Source organism: Paramisgurnus dabryanus, chromosome 18 (assembly GCF_030506205.2).
Source record: "Paramisgurnus dabryanus chromosome 18, PD_genome_1.1, whole genome shotgun sequence".
NCBI classification, from domain to species: Eukaryota; Metazoa; Chordata; class Actinopteri; order Cypriniformes; family Cobitidae; genus Paramisgurnus; species Paramisgurnus dabryanus.
The window spans coordinates 2,404,703-2,427,778 of NC_133354.1; the positions used below are offsets into that span (position 1 = coordinate 2,404,703).

General features: G+C 40.6%; 1 protein-coding gene across 1 annotated transcript; it reads left to right on the forward strand.

Annotated features, from left to right (window-relative positions):
• Window positions 1-9,563: 9,563 nt before the first annotated feature.
• Window positions 9,564-13,901, forward strand: LOC135721818 (proteinase-activated receptor 1-like). The gene is made up of 3 exons (XM_065244268.1): window positions 9,564-9,597; window positions 10,431-10,520; window positions 12,479-13,901. The coding sequence occupies exons 2-3, from the start codon at window positions 10,457-10,459 to the stop codon at window positions 13,606-13,608; spliced, it is 1,194 nt and encodes a 397-aa protein (XP_065100340.1). The 5' UTR covers window positions 9,564-9,597; window positions 10,431-10,456; the 3' UTR covers window positions 13,609-13,901.
• The last annotated feature ends 9,175 nt before the right edge of the window (window positions 13,902-23,076 follow it).

The window sequence follows — 23,076 nt, forward strand, 5'->3', positions numbered from 1 at the left end:
TCGTATTAATATGTGTGAATTGCTGATTAAACACATATAGTTTGCATTATATTCACAATTGGAAGTTTGACTTATTTTAATATGTGCCATGTAATCCTCATTGTAATGAATGCTTTCTGGCTTCACGTTAACATAAGTATCTAAAACACATCAATTAGTGTTAGCCTACTGTGTGTGTACCCTGTAAAACAAGGTCTAGCCTATAAAAAATGAAGCATGTTCAGTTATCATGCAGATTGTCAGAAACGTTCAAATTGTTTTTTTAAAGTTTTATTCTTTAAAATTAAAGACTTATGACCTATATCAAAAAAATGTAACTGTTGTAGGTCTACTTTAAGAAACATTAAAAAATAATGCCAAATAGTTGTGGTGCCTCACTGTTGCTGTTGTTAAATACGTTTCACATCAAGATTCAGTGTCATGTCACTGGAAATTAATGAATTATTAGATCCACAGTCCTTACCAGTGCTCAAACTCATGATACTATACAGTATACTGACTAATGATCTAGGAATCAACTGGTGGATCTACAGTTTTTCCAGAATGTATGCACACATACTATAGAAGATACTGTACCGTTTAGGAATATTTCCAAATTAGGCCATATTTTACTCACCCTCAAGCAATCCTATGTGTTTATTAATTTGTTATTTCAGCCAAACACAGTCATGCATATATTAAATATTATCTCACAAGTTGCCATATGCATTGTGACCAAAAAGCGAGTTAGCACTTTAGCACTTCCAGTTCCGTCGACATGACGTCAATGGATTTTTTTTAAGGAGGTACTGGTAAAACACCTTAAACCACAAGCTCAGTATATTTTTACCTTTTACTTTGTAACATAAAACACATCAGTATTTCCCCCACTAATGATTTTTAAAGCTTTAACGTATCTTTAAAAGGGCAGTTGCTTACAAGTTGCTAAATGGGACTATAGACTTTGTCAGGGACTTAAAACATAATGCATGAAAATCTCAAAAACAATGTGTAACACAGGGTCTCGGAGTCAATTGCAAGTTCAAAAAGTTTATTTAGAAAAATTGATAGAAAAGAGGCAGAGCAAAGTCAGTTCTTTAGAGCCCACACACGATGACCACCTTCGACTCACTCTGGATGGAATGCTTGCAGACGGTATGAAGCACACGCGACTGCAGGGGAGAGTGAGCCGGAACTGAAGATGAATAATCCACTCTGACCTTGATTGGAGAGCCACCCACGCACATGGGCACAATCATAGACTGGAGTAATCCACTCACGGAGGATAGTACTAGCCGATGAAACCCGGAAACAACTGGTGTACCGCCTAATAACGAAGCGAACCAGCTGTACCGGGAAACAGTTAGAGTTCAAGTGAGGTCAAGTTCATATAATCCACAGGCGTGTGAACTCCGGGCGAAGACGAGCCTCCGAAACGCCGAAAACCAATCCTGGGGTGATGAGAGAGAGAGAGAGAGAGAGAGAGAGAGAGAGAGAGAGAGAACACAGATACTCCGACAGGACAAGGCAAGGCAGCTAGACTGTGACCGAAATAATGAGCATGCGACGAGAGACAGGACGGCGTGCTATTTAAAGAGAAACATAAATGAGACACCACCGGTGAACAATTACCAAACGAGCGGGGTAACTTAAGCTTTACCGTCACTGGATTGATGACTTTGGAAATGCTGTATGGCCAAATGAATCGCGGAGCCAGCTTACGAGAAGGCTCACGGAGAGACAAATCCTTGGTAGAAAGCCATACCTTTTGACCACAAATGTAACGAGGTGGAGGTCGCCAGTGACGGTCAGCCGCAGCTTTGGTTCGTCTGGAATTGGATAATAACAGAGTTTTAGCTCTCCTCCAAGTGCGTTTGCACCGGCGCACGAAAGCTAAAGCAGACGGAACCGCTGCGTCGGGTTCCTGTGATGGAAAAAGGGGAGGTTGATAACCGATGGATAATTCAAACAGGGACATATTAGTCGATGTTACGGGAAGAGAATTATGAGAGTACTCAACCCACGGAAGCTGCTCGCACCAGGAATTCGGATATTGTGACGACAGACAGCGAAGCGTTCGACCGAGATCCTGATTAGCCCGTTCACATTGCCCATTGGTCTGCGGGTGATAACCAGAAGACAAGCTGGCCGTAGCACCAATTAGTCTACAAAACTCCTGCCAAAAACGAGAGACGAACTGAGGACCCCTATCTGATACTACGTCAGTCGGAATACCGTATAACCGAAAGACGTGATTGATCAATACCTGAGCCATCTCTCTGGCCGAAGGAAGTTTAGGTAGGGGAATAAAATGAACCGCTTTAGAGAAGCGATCCACCACAGTCAGTATAACAGTGTTACCATTAGATGCCTGTAAGCCGGTGACAAAATCAAGGGCTATATGAGACCAGGGGCGGGAGGGCACGGGAAAAGATTTAAGCAGACCAGCGGGAGGTAAATTAGATGCTTTGTTACGAGCACAGACTGAACAAACTGTCTGACGTCCGTGGTCATAGAAGACCACCAAAAGCGTTGACGGACGGCAGCCAACGTTCTCCGAATACCCGGATGGCCGACAAATTTGGATTCGTGACCCCACCGGATGACATCGGAACGTAAACGCTCAGGAACCCATAGACGACCCGCTGGACACCCTTCCGGAACTTCCCCCTCCCGACCGGCCTCTCTCACCCACTGTTCGATTCCCCACACGAGGGCACCAACCACTCTCCCCTCCAGGAGGATGGTTTCGGTCCGCTCCAACTCAGAGTTCTCGAACAGACGGGAGAGAGCGTCAGGTTTCGTATTCTTAGAGCTAGGCCGGTACGAGAGGGTGAAGTTAAAACGATCAAAGAAAAGTGCCCAACGAGCCTGCCTAGATGTTAGTTTTCTGGCCGAACGGATATATTCAAGATTCTTATGATCCATCCAGACCAGAAAGGGCTCCGAGGTTCCCTCCAACCAGTGACGCCACTCACCCAGAGGGAGTCTAACCGCCAGCAGCTCCCGATTACCTATGTGGTAATTTCGCTCCGCTGGGTTTAACCGGTGAGAGAAAAAAGCGCACGGATGCACTTTCCCATCAACAGACGATCGCTGCGATAAAACGGCGCCTACTCCGACATCAGATGCATCCACTTCCACTATAAATTGTTTGGCCGGATCAGGAATAGAAAGAACAGGCGCAGAGATGAAACAGGACTTTAAAGCATCAAAGGCCTCCTGAGCTTCCTTAGTCCAATGGAAACACACGTTAGAGGAAGTGAGAGCGGTAAGAGGTTTAGCGATCTGACCAAAGTTTCTGATGAAACGCCGGTAAAAATTGGCGAAACCCAGAAATCACTGAAGCTCTTTACGAGTGTCGGGTACTGGCCAATCGGCAACCGTTTTAACTTTAGCGGGATCCGGACGAATCTCTACCTCGGCGATAACAAAACCCAGAAACGAAACCGACTCCTTGTGGAACTCGCACTTCTCCGCCTTAACGAAAAGCTGATTCTCTAGAAGCCGTTGTAAAACCAGGCGAACATGCTGAGTGTGTATCTGCATGGAGGGAGAAAAGATGAGAATATCATCAAGATACACAAAGACAAATTTGTTAATCATGTCACCCAGCACTTCATTAACCATGGTTTGGAAGACAGCTGGAGCGTTACAAAGACCGATCGGTAAAACGGAGTATTCCCAGTGTCCCGAAGGTGTATTAAAGGCTGTCTTCCACTCATCGCCCTCTTTAATACATACCAAGTGATAAGCGTTACGCAGATCTAACTTGGTGAATACGTGCGCTCCCTGTAAAAACTCGAATGCTGATGACATTAATGGCAAGGGGTACTTATTCTTAACAGTAATGTCATTCAGCCCTCGATAATCAATGCACGGACGAAGAGACCCGTCTTTCTTTTTAACAAAGAAAAATCCAGCGCCAGCTGGAGACGAGGAGCGGCGAATGAGACCGTCTTTTAAAGCTTCACTAATGTACTTATCCATTGCCTCTCTTTCAGGTTTAGATAGGGAAAAAATACGTCCCTTAGGCGGAGAAGTGTTGGGAAGGAGTTTGATCTCACAATCATACGACCGGTGAGGGGGCAGAGAAGTGGCCTGAGCTTTACTGAACACCTGGTGCAGATCAGAGTAATCCGCCGGGACCCCCGTGAGATTGGCAGCTGGAACCTGAGAAACAGAACAAGAATCAGAAGAAGGAGCAGGACCAAGACAAGAAACATAACACGAAGACTTCCAAGACAACACAACATTGTTCTGCCAATCAACGTGAGGGTTATGTTTGGACAGCCAGTCATGTCCTAAAATGACTGGCGATTGCGAGTCCTCTAGTAGGAAAAATTTGATCTCCTCACGATGATTGCCAGAGACAAACAAACTCACAGGGGGTGTGCGATGCTTGATCACAGCCATATGCTGACCCTTCAGTGTCCAGGCGGAAAGAGGAGAGGAAAGAGAAATGAATGGAATACCCCAGGACTTGGCCAACCCAGCATCCAAAAGGCAAGCCTCCGCACCGGAGTCCAACAGCGCCTGCGAATGGAAAGACTTGTTAAAACTAATTATAACTGGCAGAGTAGTGCTGCTTACGGGAGATTTGAAAGTCGATACGCCCACCGAAACTCCCAAGGTCATCGGCGGGCGGACCCTTTTACCGGACATGTAGCCGCTATGTGCCCCGGCCTACCACAATACAAGCACAGACCGTTGGACAGGCGACGATTTCTCTCACCAGCAGTGATGCGGAACTGGCCAAGTTGCATAGGTTCCTCGGTGGATAAAGCTGATGCAGACTCCTCCGGTTCTGAAGACAGATGACGAAAAGACCGACGGAGGTCTCTTTGGCGGTGGCGGGTCTCGATCCTTAAGGCCAGGTCGATGGCGGCATCCAGTGACGTGGGTGGCTCCCTAGCAGCGATTTTGTCTTGAATGGCAGGAGTGAGACCCTCGAGAAATTGAGCTTTCAATGCGGCGTCGTTCCAGTTGCAATTAATGGCAAGCGTCTTAAATTTAATAGCATAGTCCGTAACAGAAGAGGTCCGCTGCTGTAATCTCACCAGCTCAGCTGCTGCCATGTCTCCCTGAAGTGAACGATCAAATAAGCTCAACATCTCCCTCTCGAGAGCCTCAAATGACATCGTAAATGGAGCTTTGGCCCCCCCATGCAGCCATTCCCCACTCTCTAGCTCTCCCAGTGAGTAACGTCAGGACATATGCCACCCTGGAAGTGGGTGACGCAAAACGGCGAGGCTGGAGAGCGAAGACGAGACAGCATTGCTGCAGAAAAGCCCGGCAGGTGTTGGGATCGCCGTCAAAGGTAGGGGGTGTCGCCGTGTGTGGTTCTCGCTCTGTAGAAGCAGCTCCTCCAGTGGTAGAAGAGACATGTTCACCGAGCAGAATAACTCGGTCCAACCGCTTGCTTAGTTCAGTTAGTTGTTCAGACAGGAGGCTGAAATCTCTGGCTGCTGCATTCAACATAGACGAGTGCTGTTCGATGACCGCCCCCTGTTGGTGAAGAGCGTCCTGCACAGGATCCAAACCCTCCGAACTCGCTGACTCCATAGGTGGCACGCTCATTCTGTCACACAGGGTCTCGGAGTCAATTGCAAGTTCAAAAAGTTTATTTAGAAAAATGGATAGAAAAGAGGCAGAGCAAAGTCAGTTCTTTAGAGACCACACACGACGACCACCTCCGACTCACTCTGGATGGAATGCCTGCAGACAGTATGAAGCACATGCGACTGCAGGAGAGAGTGAGCCGGAACTGAAGATGAATAATCCACTCTGACCTTGATTGGAGAGCCACCCATGCAGACCGCCGATGAAAACCAGCACAATCACCCACACGACAGAGGGTATGATGCACACTCGACTGAAGGTGGGTGAAAGGCGGAGATGGAAGATGTAAAATCCACACGGATCATAGACTGGAGTAATCCACTCACGGAGGATAGTAGTAGCCGATGAAACCCGGAAACAACTGGTGTACCGCCTAATAACGAAGCGAATCAGCTGTACCGGGAGGTCAAGTTAGAGTTCAAGTGAGGTCAAGTTCATATAATCCACAGGCGTGTGAACTCCGGGCGAAGACGAGCCTCCGAACGCCGAAAACCAATCCTGGGGTGATGAGAGAGAGAGAAAACACAGATACTCCGACAGGACAAGGCAAGGCAGCTAGACTGTGACCGAAACAATGAGCGTGCGACGAGAGACAGGACGGCGTGCTATTTAAAGAGAAACATAAATGAGACACCACCGGTGAACAATTACCAAACGAGCGGGCGGGGCTAGTGAACACATGAGGAACCGTCACACACAGGTAAATAAACAACACACACCCACACCCACCCACCGATCACCCAGGAGTCATGACACAATGCAACATTGGCACAATTTGTAACAAAGATTCATCCACAGAGTATTTATTTAACAGAAAACTATTTTAAATGTGTTAAATAAGTTTAAAAAGCTGTCGGAAGCTTGGTGGTGATGACGTTGATGTCGAGAGACTGTGGTGTAGTTCACATTTCAAGTAAACGCATTCAAAAGTCCTAATAGTTGTGTTCATCTGTGAAAATGATCTTGTTGGACAAAACGTGCAAGTGTCATAAACTTTTGTTAAACACAGAGCTTATTTTTTGCAGTAATCCTAAAGTCTATAGGGAAAAATGAATGTGCTTTCTGGCAAGAGAACCAGTGTCAGGCTAAATTCCGGGTTGGCCTACAAAAAGATGTCATCCCTGCGGCACTCTATGATTGTCTTATTGAATGTGAAGGTGCAATTCTGGATGTGTTTGCATTGAAATGCACCGTATTGATTACTGAACATGCTCAAATTGTGATTTTTTATCTCTCACAAATGTATCGTTTTGCTTTTAAAAGACATAATAACCCACGGGACTCATATTGATTTATTTTTCTGATGATGGAGGGGCTACAAAACAACGGACCCTATTCGGTCTCATTACATGGCTAGAAAGAGCCAGGATATTATTTAATACATCTCTGATTGTGTTCGACTGAAGAAGAAAATCATATACACCTGGCTTAAGGATGAGTAAAATATGGGCTAGTTTTCAATTTAGGGTGAACTGTTCCTTAAATTGAATCCATTTCAGTATTTGCTGTCATGGCCCCTGGTTTCAGATGCGCAAGGGTCATGTCCAAAAAGGGGGCATGGTATCCTCAGGTTGAAGAAAGGGCAGAGCTCAGTGGCATTAATAATTTGTGTAATGAAATTATGGAAGAGTTTTAGGAAACACACCCGACCCAAACCAACATTTATCCGCCTCTCAGTATAAGCTGTTATTCTGGTCAATTATTCCCTTCTTTCCTGTGGGGTCTTCATTTGCACGTTGGTTTGTATTAAAATTCTGAATGTGGGCTTTGTTGGCATTATAATAACAGCTAATTTACCTAAATGGAGACTGAATGGACAGTGATGTCACAATTTTAAGCCACATGAGAGATTTAGCACTTAGAGAATCAATATTACAAACTCCCAAAAAACTCATTTACAGTAATCAAAGGGTCTTGCTCATGTGATACTGATTTGCTACCTTGATCTGTGAAGATTATCTTGTTGGACAAAATGTGTGTCATAAACTTTTGTTAAACACAGAACTTAATCCTAAAGTCTATGGAAAAAGAATAATGTTTTTTTGGCCAGGGAACCGAGTGTCCCACTAACTTTCGTGTTGGCCTACAATCTTTGTAGCACACTATGATGGTCTTATATACTGAAGTGAAGGCGCCTACTTTCTACTGCTACATGTACTGCTCCATACTGCTGATGAGTGTGGACAGACTACTGGCTGTGGTTTTCCCCGTTGCCTTTCTGATCTCGCGGACAACAAGGAATTCTGCAGAACTCTGATTCGTCTTTACTTTAGAAGCACAAAGGTACAAAAGTGTCACTGGGGCGAGAGTTTTCTGAGAGTGTGGTATACGCCAGTGACAGCGTGATCTACGGTGACAGTTGTAGAAATGAAAACACAAAGCCATGATATAAGCAAGCGTGTTCTTGCTTTCTGTGAAGCTCTTTAGCTAATTTGCTTTGGATTGCATCTGTTTCATGAAAAAACATTTTAGTGTCTATTTCACACTTTCTTGTGGCATCTGTGGTTTAAATGAGTTCAATGGAGGCTAAAAGGTTGAGTGATGTCACATAAACGCTGTCATATTAACCCAGACTGAATACTGACTAAAACATTCACTCTGTGTGTGTCGGTCTGAAGACTCTGAAGTTTCGTGATTTGATATGTTTTTGTTAAATATTTTCTCTAGGTCACTCATGGGGTTAAAAACTATCTTGTTTTTAATGATAGTTGTGCATGCATGCACTGGAGAGAGCGGTAAGTACATCTTATGATTTTAAGAGCTGTGAATTTAATCGTTTTCAGATTCATGCTGCACGATCAGGGAGTGTTTGTTTTTATGTTTTGCTGGACTTATCAAAGCCTCAGATGTGTTCTGAATGTCTTATATGATCAGTAGGGAGAGCATTGACTAATATTGTTGTGTTTTTGTATTTTTTGTTACAGATAGTGGTTATCCTTCGTATGAGGACTGGCAAGTAAACCTCAATGGTAAAAAACAGGTTTTTATTTTAGATTTTAAAGCAGTAATTGACAGTGCATTTGTGTTTTTACATATATTTTTACATAGATTCATAGATGTTAATTTTTCTAGTTAACCAATAAACCACTGAGGGCAAAAGTAAATAGTAAATATCTCAGCGACATTTTAAAGCCCATATGTTAGTTTCATAAATATTTTCTAGAGGGGGAGATGGGGTCACGGGGGATTTGCATATCCTTCAACTGATACATGGCAGTTTCACCCCTGCTTACTAGGCTTTGCAACCAGACTACACCAGTTATTAATAACACCTTATAATCATTATTTACATTTGGCAGATACTTTACTCTAAAATCTGCTGGTTATTTTTAAATTAATGCTAGGTGGATATAACAAATGTAGGGTTAATTAATAATCCTATGCTGGGTTATTTCAATGCAATGCTGGGTTGTTTAAACTCATGGTTGGGTTAACAACTCAGCATAAGTTTATTTATAACCAAACCAAACATGTTTTCTGTCCATTATTTACCCACCATTGGGTCAAAAATAACCCAGCAGAATTTAAAGTGTTTTATACAAAGCGACTGACATTGCATTACAACCATTACATCTTATGATTTTAAGAGCTGTGAATTTAATCGTTTTCAGATTCATGCTGCATGATCAGGAAGTAATTTAGAGTGTTTTATACAAAGCGACTAACATTGCATTACAACACATAAATATTTTATAACTACTGTATGTGTGTACTCGGGTTATGCTGTACCACTGAGCTATACAGGAGCATGTATGTAACATTATAGTTACAGTACATATATACATTATTGTTATACATTTTGTACTCTTAATTTAAATTAACTACACAATGAAATTTTGGGTATTCTGTGTTTCCATATTTAATAATGACTTTTTCTTGTAGAGTTTTGCAAACTTTTACCTAAGATTTTCTTATATGTTTGCTAAACTAATGTTTCTGTGCTTTGCTCTAAAATAGCAAACGAGATAATACAGGGATCAAGGAGAATTCCGATAGGTAACTGAACTCATACAATAACCTACTTGCATTTTTTCCTAAATAAAATATTTAAATGCATCTTTTCTAACTTGTTACAGACCAGCAGTTTAATTGATAGTGTCATGAAATTGTAGCCTAGAAATCTAGACGCACCCTAGCAGCCGCAAAATATATTTGCTGCCAGGGTTTAGTCTAGGCACTCACAATACACTTAACAGCTCCAAAAACCAAAATTTGGTCAGGCCAATCACATCGTGTGTAGCGTCTGTGGGGCGGGCTTAACATGATGATGACAGAGCTGCAACGGTTCCTACTTGAAAACAAAGAATGGCTGCTGCTGCTGGCGAACAGCTTTCTTTTGAAGCGGCTTTGGCCGCGACTCTGGAGGACTTAGACTTATGTTTTTCTTTGAGAGAAGAGCAAATAACCCTACTGAAGTCCTTTTTAAGCAAGAAAGATGTGTTTGGAGCTTTGCCGACTGGTTACGGTAACTACGTCACCTTCTTCGTTGCTCTGATTGGTCATAGCGCTATCCTATTGCGTGCAGAGGCATTTTGAGGGACAACCTTATATCCCGCCCCTTGCATTGAGCCGTTTGTGTGAAGAGTTGCCAGACCTTACATCTTGATGTAGGTCTGGCTAACCAGGCTAATGAAATTGTTATTCCAGATAAGAACTAAACTTGTGTTATGTATGTAAATGTTTCTGTAATTTGCTTTAAAATACCATTATTTGAAGTAAATGTGGGATACATTAATAGATTTTGCAAAGACGTCTAGGAACATAGAAAACTGATGCTTAGTGTCCAAATAGGTTGTTTTACTACTAATGAAAAATCCCCTGTGTTAAAGTCATTTGTGGTAGTTTTCATGTTGGAATGACAATGTCGAGGGAGAAGTCAAGAGACAAGATGTCACCCAACTGTTCCTCACAAGTCAAAGGTAACTGAACTCAAGAAGATACTTGCATTTTTTTTATACAAAAGTCTTTTCTAAAGTCATTTCCAAATCTGTTTATACACACAGTTACTGTAGAATTAATTGTCAAGCTCCACACTGATGAAAATATAATACAATATGAAAGTAACATAAAAATATATTTTCATACGATTTATTTTTGAAGAATTTGTTCAATAAAATGTAAACCTGTGTGTGTGTGCAATGAAAACCTTGACATTCACTCTATTCACTTGTCATTTATGAAAGTTTATATTCATGTATTTTTATATTTGCATATATATATATATATATATATATATATTTATCAGCAGATACCTTTAGTCAAAGCAGCTTAAAATTAAAGGGGACATTCCACAAGACGTTTTTAAAATATTACATAAATCTTTGATGTCCCCAGAGTACATATGTGAAGTTTTAGCGCAAAATACCATATAGGTAATTTATTGTGGCGTGTTAAAATAGGCACTTTATGGGTCTGAGCAAAAATGCACAGATTTTGTGTGTATCCCCTTAAATCCACATGAGCTGATCAGGTGGGCTGAGTCTCAAGCACTCACATCAAGAGGGAGATTCTCTCACGAAAGAAGTTAGTAAGCTATGTTTAGCATTATATATTTGAACAAGTTTAAAACTTCAATCATCTGTTTTATGCATACTAAATACATGTTTATCAGCAGATGGGGAACATTGTGGAATAAAAATAAAGACTTTTAGGTCTCATGCTGCCAGTGTTTTATTTAAAAGCACATTTAAATGATCTGTAATAAAACAACCCGTTTAATGCTTAAACTTTAGAGAAACACACAATAAACATAAACATGTCATTTGATCTATGATAGTGAATACGCGTTGTTCTCTCACTCTGTCTCGAGCAGTGCATTAATTCACGTGTTCATTCATATAATAATAATAATAATAATTCCTTACATTTATATAGCGCTTTTCTCAGTACTCAAAGCACTTTACATATGAACGGGGGAATCTCCTCAACCACCACCAATGTGCAGCATCCACCTGGATGATGCGACGGCAGCCATATTGCGCCAGAACGCTCACCACACACCAGCTTATTAGTGGAGAGGAGACAGAGTGAAGTAGCCAATTAGTATGAGGGATGATTAGTAGGCCAATGGGCAAGTTTGGCCAGTATGCCGGGGCACACCCCTACTCTTTTTCGAAGGACATCCTGGGATTTTTAATGACCACAGAGAGTCAGGACCTCAGTTTAACGTCTCATCCGAAGGACGGTGCTTTTTTGACAGTATAGTGTCCCCATCCATACTGGGGTGTTAGGACCCACACAGACCACAGGGTGAGCACCCCCTGCTGGTCTCACTAACACCACTACCAGCAGCAACCTGGTTTTTCCCAAGTGGTCTCCCATCCAAGTACTGACCAGGCTCAGCCCTGCTTAGCTTCAGTGGGCAAGCTGTCTTGGGCTACAGGGTGATATGAACTTCACAGAAACATATTAAAATACTTGTATTGATGAAAGTGAACCGTCGCATTGCTCTCTCTTTTCCTCATCTTCAACCTTTAGAAAGACCATTAAAACTATAAGTTATAAGATTGTAGGCTATTGTTTGTGTTTGAGGGAATACAAACGCTTCGTGCTGTCAGTCATTCTTTCTCTCTGTCTCTCGCACTTGTGAGGCCGCGTCATAGTTGGATAGCGCAGATGAAGGGGCAGGATCATTATAATAAGATCCCCTACCTACGTCATGGGGGGAGCGAAATCCGAATGACCTATATATTCACATGCTTGCAGAGAGAGCCTTACCAAAACAAAGTTACAGGGTTGATATTTTTCATGTTTTCTGGGTTGGTAGAAGCACTGGGGACCCGATTATAGCACTTATACATGAAAAAAGTCTGATTTTCATGGAATGTCCCCTTTATTAAGAGTTGTATGATATTGATGTTGTACTGTTTATTTACAGGTAAAGAAAAACTAGAAAGAGAAAGGCTATGGCCCGTCTTAAATTCTTCTGAAGAGGAAATTCTCAACAATACAGATCTGTGTAACAGCACTGATCTGGGTGCAGATAAATTAATCACAACTTCACAGAATGTGATCACATTCTGCATCTCAGAGAAAGCTGTGCTCTTTCTCAAAAGCCTGCTGGTCACACGTGTCATGCCCTCTTTCTACATCCTCCTCTTCCTCATTAGTTTGCCACTAAACGCATTGGCCCTGGTGACGTTCACCTGTAAGATTAAAGAAAAGAAACCGGCTGTGATCTACATGTCAAACCTGGCGTGTGTGGATCTGCTCTTCACCCTGCTGCTTCCTCTGAAGATCCACTATCATCTGAACGGATCTGATTGGGTGTTTGGTGAGGTGGCGTGTCGTGTGCTAAGCGCTGCTTTCTACTGCTACATGTACTGCTCCATACTGCTGATGATGTGCATGAGTGTGGACAGACTGCTGGCTGTGGTTTTCCCCATCGTCTCTCTGACCTGGAGGACAACGAGGAATTCTGCTTACGTTTGTGCGCTGGTCTGGTTGCTGGCACTCGCTGGCACGGTTCCATTACTTGCCATAACACAAACTTTCGACATCGAGCATGTGGGCATGACCTGCCATGATGCATTGCGTCACGACGACCCAGCAGATCAGACGTACATGAACCTGTTCTCCATTCTGTCCTGTCTTTACTTCTTCCTGCCGTTGGTCATCACTTTGGCGTGTTACTCTACTATTATATATGCACTCAGTGTCAAATCTGGTCGCTTAGCAACATCATCATCAACCTCAGATAAACGAGGAAGAGCCGTGATTATGACTATTGCCACAATGATAGAGTTTGTGGTTTGTTTTGCAGCAACCAATGCTATCTTGTTGTACCACTGTGTTGTTTTGATCGCAAGAGGCATCTGTGAGGAGGGAAATGCATCATATATGGCTTACATGTTAGCTGTGTGTGCAGGGAGCTCAAGTGTTTTTCTGGATCCTCTGCTGTATTATTATGGGTCGTCTCAGTGCAGACAGCAGATCAGATCTGTGTTTTGGTGGAAGAAAACTAAAAGAGTTACAAAGTTATCAAACAGTCCTGAGCTGTGCATATGAAGAGAACTGTGTTAATGTGTGAAGCGCTGATTAAACACATAGTTTGCATTATATTCATAATTGGATGTTCATTTGAGTATGTTAATGTAATCCTCACTGTAATGAATGCTGTCTGACTTCATGCTAACATAAGCATCTTAAAGTTAAGCAGTTAAGAAAAGTAGCAATTGTTATTATATTGTGTGTGTACCCTGTAAAACAAGGTCTAAATATAAAGCATGTTCACTTATTATGCTCAATGTCAGAAACATTCAAATTGTGTAAACCAAATAATATTTCAAGATTATTCTTTAAAATCAAATACTTATGACATATTTCACAAAATGTAATTGTGTTGGTTTACTTTAGAAAATAAAACATTAAAAAATAATGCAAAATAGGTGTGGTCCATCACTGTTGTTGTTGTTGTTGTTAAATACGTTTCACATCAAGATTCATTGTCATGTCACTGGAAATTAATTAATTATTGTCCTAATTTGTACATCCACAGTCCTTTCCAGAGCTCAAACTCATGATACAGGCCTACTATACAGTATACTGACTAAAAATGTATGCACACATACTATAGAAGATACTGTATACTCTTTGGGAATATTTCCAAATAAGTCCATATTTTACTCACCCTCAAGCCATCCTATGTGTATAATAATTTGATATTTTTGCCAAACACTGTCATTAATATATTAAATATTATCTCAAAAGTTGCCATATGCATTGTGCCACAAAACCTAGAAGTGAGTTAGCATTTTAGCACTTCCAGTTCCATTGATGCGAATTCAATGGATTTTTTTATTGGGTTTCGGTTAAACACCTTTAAACCACAAGCTCAGTATATTTGTATATTTTATTATATGACATAAAACACATCAGTAATTCCCCCACTAATGATTTTTAAAGCTTTAACGTATCTTTAAAAGGGCAGTTTCTAACAAGTTGCTAAATGGGACTTCAGACTTTGTCAGGGACTTAAAACATCATCACGCATGAAAATCTCAAAAACAATGCAACATTGGCACAATTCCTAACAAAGATTCATCCACCGAGTATTTATTTAACAGAAAACAATTTTAGATGTGTTTAATAAAGTTTAAAGAGCTGTCGGAAGCTTGGTGGTGATGACGTTGATGTCAAGAGACTGTGGTGTAGTTCACATTTTAAGTAAACGCATTCAAAAGTCCTAAAAGTTGTGTTCATCTGTGAAAATGATCTTGTTGGACAAAAGGTGTAAATGTCATAAACATTTGTTAAACACAGAGCTGATTTTTGCAGTAATCCTGAAGTCTATGGTGGAAATGAATTTGTTTCTGGCAAGAGAATCCGGCTAAATTCCAGGTTGGCCCACAAAAATATGTCATCCCTGGATGTGTTTGCATTTAAATGCACCGTATTGAAAAGACATAATAACCCATGGGTATGGGTATGATGGAGGGGCTACAAAACAACGGACCCTATTCAGTGTCATTACATGGCTAGAAAGAGCCAGGATATTATTTAATACAACTCTGATTGTGTTTGACTGAAGAAGAAAATCATATATACCGGCCTTAAGGATGTTATTCGTGTGGATTATTCCCTTCTTTCCTGTGGGGTCTTCATTTGCACATTGGTTTGTATTAAAATTCTGAATGTGGGCTTTGTTGGCATTATAATAACAGCTAATTTCCTCAGTGGAGACTGAATGGGTGTTAATGTCAAAATTTTAAGCCACATGAGAGATCAAGCACTTAGAGAATCAATAACAAACTCCCAAAAAATCTGATGAAGCTAATGATATCCAAGTAATATCACTCATTTACAGCCATTAAAGGGTCTTGCTCATGTGATACTGAATTGCTACCATGATCTGTGAAGATTATCTTGTTGGACAACATGTGTAAGTGTCATAAACTTTTGTTAAACACAGAACTTAATCTATTTCTAAGTCTATGGAAAAAATGTATGGGTTTTTGGGCAGGGAACCAGTGTATATCTGATTGGGTGTTTGGTGAGGTGACGTGTCACGTTTCAAGTGCTGCTTTCTACTGCTACATGTACTGCTCCATACTGCTGATGATGTGCATGAGTGTGGACAGACTGCTGGCTGTGGTTTTCCCCGTCGCCTCTCTGACTTGGCGGACAACAAAGGAATTACTTTACTTTAGGTACAAGGAGGTACAAAAGTGTCACTGGGGCGACAGTTTTCTAAGAGTGTGTGATAGGCCAGTGACAGCGTGATCTACAGTGACAGTTGAAGAAATGAAAACACTAACCCATTATATAAGCAAGCGTGTTTGTCACAGGTCGGAGTGGACCACAGATGTTGTAAGTCACGCCCCTCCCTAGTTTCCACCTTGAGGAGGTCCCAAAAGCCACCCCAATGACCAGACACACAGAGTATAAGTATAATTAAAAGTAAACTTTATTTAAATTAATTAAAAGTACTGTGGGAAAGGGAGAAGTTAAAATAAATTCTCCTTCTGGCCTCCAGGTAGCTCTTCCAGGGGGGGGGGGGGAGACAGGGGAACAAAGCTCCTTTATCTTGGTCTCTTGAACCCGTGGCGCCCTCCTCTTCTCCTGGAGGCAGAATTAAAAGAAAGACACAGTCAATGCTCGATCCAGTACGAGATGGCTACCTCACTCTGAATGATGCAGAGGTCGACTGGGGTGAACTCAATCCTCTGGTGTCGTCCAAGTAACTGAGACTCTTCTTTCTCGCCCCTTAGGCTCTCTACTGTGGACGGAGATAAGTGTTTCACAGTCACCGGGGATGATTTGACTTGGTGGGTTCGTTGCGGTGAACAGAGGTAAGTATTACTAAGGTGACTGGGACTTTCCCTTCTCGCTCCTCATGTTCTTGGCTGTAAACAGAGGTAAGTGTTACACAGGTGACTGGGACTTTTACTTCTCGCTCCTCAGGTTCTTTACTGTAACAGAGTTAGGTGACTGGGACTTTTACTTCTCGCTCCTCAGGTTCTCTACTGTAAACAGAGGTAGGTATTACACAGGTGGCTGGGACTTTTACTTCTCGCTCAATACAATGTTTACTTAGCACAACTTTCACTTTGGGGCAGTGGACTTACAGGACTCCAGATGGGCAGGGGTAGCACGCGGCCTACCTGAGGCTCCCTGTGCGTCGAGAGGATGTTGGGTATGGTCGTGCAGAGCCGAACGCTTCCCTTGCTCCTCCTCCACTTACTGTTCCAGAGATACTGAGCAGGGGCGAACCTTTGAAGAGGCTCCACACAAGGATGGTTATTACACACTGATGTTATAGTGGTAACCCTTCATCCGAGGATAATTACTTTAGAATGATTTACTCACACTGTTTTGCAGGTATACTTCACCACTGCCCTTTTCAGAGCCAGAAAGGATCCGTCAACTTATACAGGAAGTCCTATTTACATCTGCCTTTGAACAACACACCTCTAGCCTCAACGTGCTGTAATTTCCCCACGACTCCTCTGACCTCGAAGTGGCTTCTGTCGACACAAGCACAGCAATACACAGCAAGCTTTCAAGTGTACACACACAATGAAGACAAAGACTCACCCACGGCACTCCACACACTTTAAGTGAACTAAGGACTGAGCCAAAATCGACCCAGGTTCTTCGTGTGGTTGGTTGGGCGTTGTTCTTAGTGGAGGGGACAAGCACCTAAATGATGGACGCCAGACCTCCTGCGTTTGCTTCTAATTGTACTCCTCGTCTCACCCACACTTCTCTCCACTGTGGGGCCGCAGATCTGTTCGTCCAACTCACAACACACGTTAGGTAATGTACCCTCTTCAATACTACATAGTACATTATATGGTGTTACTCACGTGCGATGGCAATACTTCACAACGCTGGCTTCCTATATGAACTTCCAGTATTACTCCCCGGCTCGCCCACGCTTCTTTCCACAGTGGGGCCGAAAACTGTTTGTTAAACTCACAATCACGTCAGGTAATACACTCTTCTCAATGCTTCACGGTACAATGTAACAGACTCACACAACACTGATAACACTCTGCTGGTCTTGTTCCCTTTGCAGCTTGTCTGCCGCTGTCGATCGTCCTTGACGATATCTCCGGTGAGTAGTCCCCAATGTTACTGCTCCAATAACATCCAACTATGAAAACACAACTGCATCATGACAGCAAACACTCTTCATATACTCAGCCCAGTGACTCGTATCCTTGATACTTTCTTCACCCAGTGGATGACAACCTCCGTTTAAAGCGATCCCCGGATCAACGGAGCCTTCAGACTTTTCAACCGGACTGTGTGTTTTGGTCCGCCCTTGGCGGAAAGGAGCTTGCCCCGAAATCGACCGCCCTCTTCCAGTGCTTCTATGGGTCTATTTATATGTCTCATCTTCAATAAATCCTCCAATCACAAGTGCCACATTAAATTTCCGCACCTGTTGCTCGTAAAGCTGTGATTTGGTTTGTCATAGGAGACCAGGAAGCAATGCCCATACGGAAATGTAATATATGACATATATGTCCCTATATCAAAACCGATCTTGGCATATATGCTACATATATATGCAATATATTAATATCACATATATAGATCCTCTGGATATATGAATATATAGGTTTAAAACATATATGAAATACTCATATTAAAATGTATATAAATACATATATTAATATCACATATATCGATACTCTTGATATATGAATATTTATGTTTTAAACCTATATGAAATACTCAGATTAAAATGTATATAAATACATATATGAATATAACATATATAGATACTCTTGATATATGAGATATATGTTTTAAACCTATATGAAATACTCATATTAAAATGTATATAAATACATATATGAATGTCACATATATAGATACTCTTGATATATGAAGATATATGTTTTAAACCTATATGGAATACTCATATTAAAATGTATTTAAATGCATATATTTAAAATATGTATATGTATGAATTCTTATATGGGTTTGTATTTTACAACCATATAAGATGGATTTTTACATGGTACTGTATGCCCCAACCAAATGATATCAATATGTTTTATGTCTAGATGTCTAAAACAACATAGCCTATAGGTCTTTAAATATATTGTTAAACATTATTAGGGTCATAACATTTATAACCCTGCCTAGTTTCACACTGCATGCATTTGGCACCGCAATGCGGGGTTAATCCCACAAAAACAGGGCTAACCATGCTTCCGAGCAGTGTTTCATAACCCTGTGTTAATTTCAGGGATAACCCTGCTTCTAAATTATAAGTGTGAAATGCTCCTTAACCTAGAGTTAAAAGTGGGGTTTAGAGAGAACCATGGTTTTACTACAGGAACCATGGTTTTTGGTTTAACTGTAGTAAAACCATGGTTAGTGATCGTAAGGGTAGGGTTTAGGAATGCACAGTGTGAAATGTCAGATTATGAATACCCAGGGTTCTCTCTTAACCCCTGGCTAAGTATTAATAGTGTGAAGCAAAGATAACCCAGGAATCCGTTAACCCGGTGTTTAGAATAACACGGCGTTAACTATTTCCAGAGTGAAACGCTCTTCTGTGTCATTCATTTTTCTATTGCAAGCTTAAAAAAACCTCACCAACATTATCTAGCTTTCATAACAATTAACTATGGTTTTGTAGTTAAACCATATTAACCACAAATGTATCATTGTCTCATTATAATCATAATATAATAAACCATGTGAAAAATACTGGTTATTTTAGTAAACTGCAGTCTCAGAAGAAAAGCTGTCATATGAATACATGTTGGACCATGTACCTCTGTGGTAGAGTACTAATAAGTATTATATAAGTACTAATATTTTATTATACTAATACCACGCACAAATAGGGTGTAAGTTACTTTTTTAAAAACCACCTCGGTGGCAGCATTTGTACTTTTTTTCTGAGTGTGTTGTACATTCCACTGACAATCCCCACTATAGGCTATGTACTATAGTATGCTACACTTTCAAAATTTATGCTCCATATTACTCAATGTACAAGCTAGAAATTAAGCTCTGCACATGTCTACTAAAGGGTTAATGGTGCCACATGGTGATCTACAGTAAAAATGACAAATTTGACCTCTTTGCAAAAGGAAAAACCACCAACATTCAAAAATGCATGATAACAAAGTGTCATTGCTCTGCAATCAAAAAATGTTGTTATAATGGAAGTCAATGGGGCAAAAACAGCCACTAACAATAAATGAGGGAGAAAACAATAATCAAAAGCCAATGTTTTTACTTTATCTTTGACATGCCCAAAACAGCGAAAAAGGTCAATTTTAATATTGAAAATTTGTCTTTTAGTTTTTTCCCCAAATCCACTTATGAACTTGGCAATTAAAGAGTTAAAATCATGGAATTTTTGTTGAGATCTGGTAGTTTTGATCAGTACTGACTGTGATTAACAGATTTATGCAAAAAAAGTGAAAAAAAAAAGTATAATCTGATACATTTTTACAGATGTTTAATTTAGTGGATGTATTAAATTTGAACAAAACACAATGGTTAAATTTGCACTGTGTACCCCTGCATAAAATGAAAACAGGAGGAATAAGAAATCAAACACTATAAACACAAGCTAAACAACGCCTACTTCAGTAACACACAAATAGCTTAAGTTGTTAACCCCGCCTATCCAACTGCTGGGTGGATCAGTGGATAGCGCGGACGACTTTCAACGTGAGGACCCGGGTTCGAGGCCCGACTGGACTCATCAGGTACATTACAAATAATAAGTTGTGTTTGTGTGTTAAGTTGTGAGAATGGGTTGTATGTCCTACTTGTGGTGTGAAATGTGCAAAAAGTGGATAAAAACTACAATTCAAATTTAATTATTTTATGATATATGATAAGTATATGTATGCAACATATATTACACATATATGTGAAGTCATGTATGTCACATATATAAATAATTATATAGATGACATATATGTCTATGTATGTTTTTTGCACACATAGACATATACATTTGTATGGGATAGACATATATGTCAATATATGAAATTGTTCCATTTTCGAATAGGTGTCATATATAGTTGTACATATATGCACATATATGTTTCTGCTTTATATTACCATATATTTCATATAGGGATATTTCATATATTCACATATATTACATTTCCGTATGGGTGGTGTTTGAAAAAATGAGGTCTGGGCGGAAACCATCTTCGGGCGGAACCAATCTTCGCCATCATTTAGTTCCGCCCTATAAAGTCACCCTGTGACATCTTCTTGCTTTTGGTGAAGCTGTTTAGATAATTTGTTTTGGATTAAAGCATCTGTTTCATTAATAAATATTTTATTGTCTATTTCACACTTTCTTGTGGCATCTGTGGCTTGTATTATAGCGGCCAAATGAGTTCAATGGAGGCTAAAAGGTTGAGTGATGTCACATTAACCCTATCATATTAACCCAGACTGAATACTGACTAAAACATTCACTCTGTGTGTGTCTGTCTGAAGACTCAAAAAGTTTCGTGATTTGATATGTTTTTGTTAAATATTTTTTTCTAGGTCACTCATGGGGTTAAAAACTATCTTGTTTTTAATGATAGTTGTGCATGCATGCATGCACTGGAGAGAGCGGTAAGTACATCTTATGATTTTAAGAGCTGTGAATTTAATCGTTTTAAGATTCATGCTGCATGATCAGGGAGTGTTTGTTTGTTTGTTGGTTTGTTTTGCTGGACTTATCAAAGCCTCAGATGTGTTTTGAATGTCTTATATAGGGGGAGCATTCACTAATATTGTTGTGTTTTTGTATTTTTTTGTTACAGGTAGTGGTAATCCTCCGTATAAGGATGGACAAGTAAACCTCTTTGGTGTAAATGGTATTTTTAGATTTTAAAGCAATAATTGACAGTGCATTTGTTTTTACATATATTTTTACATAGATTCATAGATGTTAATTTTTGCTGGATTGTTTCAACTCATGGTTGGGTTAACAACCCAGCATAAGTTTATTTATAACCAAACATGTTTTCTGTCCATTATTTACCCAGCATTGGGTCAAAAATAACCCAGCAGAATTTTAAGTGTTTTATACAAAGCGACTTACATTGCATTACAACACATAAATATTTTATCACTATGTGTGTACCCGCGTTATGCTCTACCATTGAGATATACAGGAGCATGTATGTAACATTATAGTTACAGTACATATATACATTATTGTTATAAATTTTGTACTCTTAATTTAAATTAACTACACAACGAAATTTTGGGTATTATGTGTTTCCATATTTAATAATGACTTTTTCTTGTAGAGTTTTGCAAACTTTCACTTAAGATGTCGCGTGCGGAGCGCTGCTTTCTACTGCTACATGTACTGCTCCATACTGCTGATGATGTGCATAAGTGCGGACAGACTGTCGCTTAGCAACATCATCATCAACCTCAGATAAACGAGGAAGAGCCGTGATTATGACTATTGCCACAATGATAGAGTTTGTGGTTTGTTTTGCAGCAAGTAATGCAATCCTGTTGTATCACTGTGTTCTTTGATCACAGGAGGCGTCAGCGAGGAGGGAAACGCATCATATATGGCTTACATGTTAGCTGTGTGTGCAGGGAGCTCAAGTGTTTTTCTGGATCCGCTGCTGTATTACTATGGGTCGTCTCAGTGCAGGCAGCAGATCAGATCTGTGTTTTGGTGGAAGAAAACTAAAAGAGCTAAAAAGTTATCGAACACTCCTGAGCTGTGCATATGAAGAGAATTGTGTTAATGTATGACCACATAAGCCCAACTCTGGCTTCTTTACACTGGCTACCAGTTAAATATCGCATCCAATTTAAAATATCACTAATCACCTACAAAGCTTTAAATGGCTTAGCACCCTCATATCTTAGAGAATTACTATCAGAATACAATCCATCACGCACACTACGGTCGCAAAATTCTGGTCTATTGATTATCCCTAGACTATCAAAAGTGTCTAAAAGTGGAAGATCCTTTTCCTACTTAGCCCCTAAGCTCTGGAATGATTTACCAACCGATGTACGAGAATCAGACACAGTCGATCATTTTAAATCTAGATTTAAAACTTTTCTCTTCAACAAAGCATTCGCGTAATTTGTCTAGTAAAGGTTCTTAACTCGCAATAGTTATTTTCACGGAACAAAGCACTCACGGTCATAACACAGACCAACCAAATAAATAAATAAAACCTTTTCTGCATGAACACTTAATATGAATTGCATTAAATAGTTTGCCACCGTTTGCCACTGAACCTGCATTAACGACGACAGTGGGGCTTCCGGCCTTAGTCAAACGGTTTGGCACGTATGGTTGGGTTGCGATTTTGGTGCTTTCGTGTGTCTTGTGAATAGTATGCCATACCGACCCGTTTGCCACTGAACCTGCATTAACGACGAGAGTGGGGCCTCCAGCCTTAGTCAAACGGGTTGGCACGTATGGTCGGGTTGCGATTTTGGCGCTATCGTAAGTCTTGTGAATAGTATGCCATACAGACCCGTTTGCCACTGAACCTGCATTAA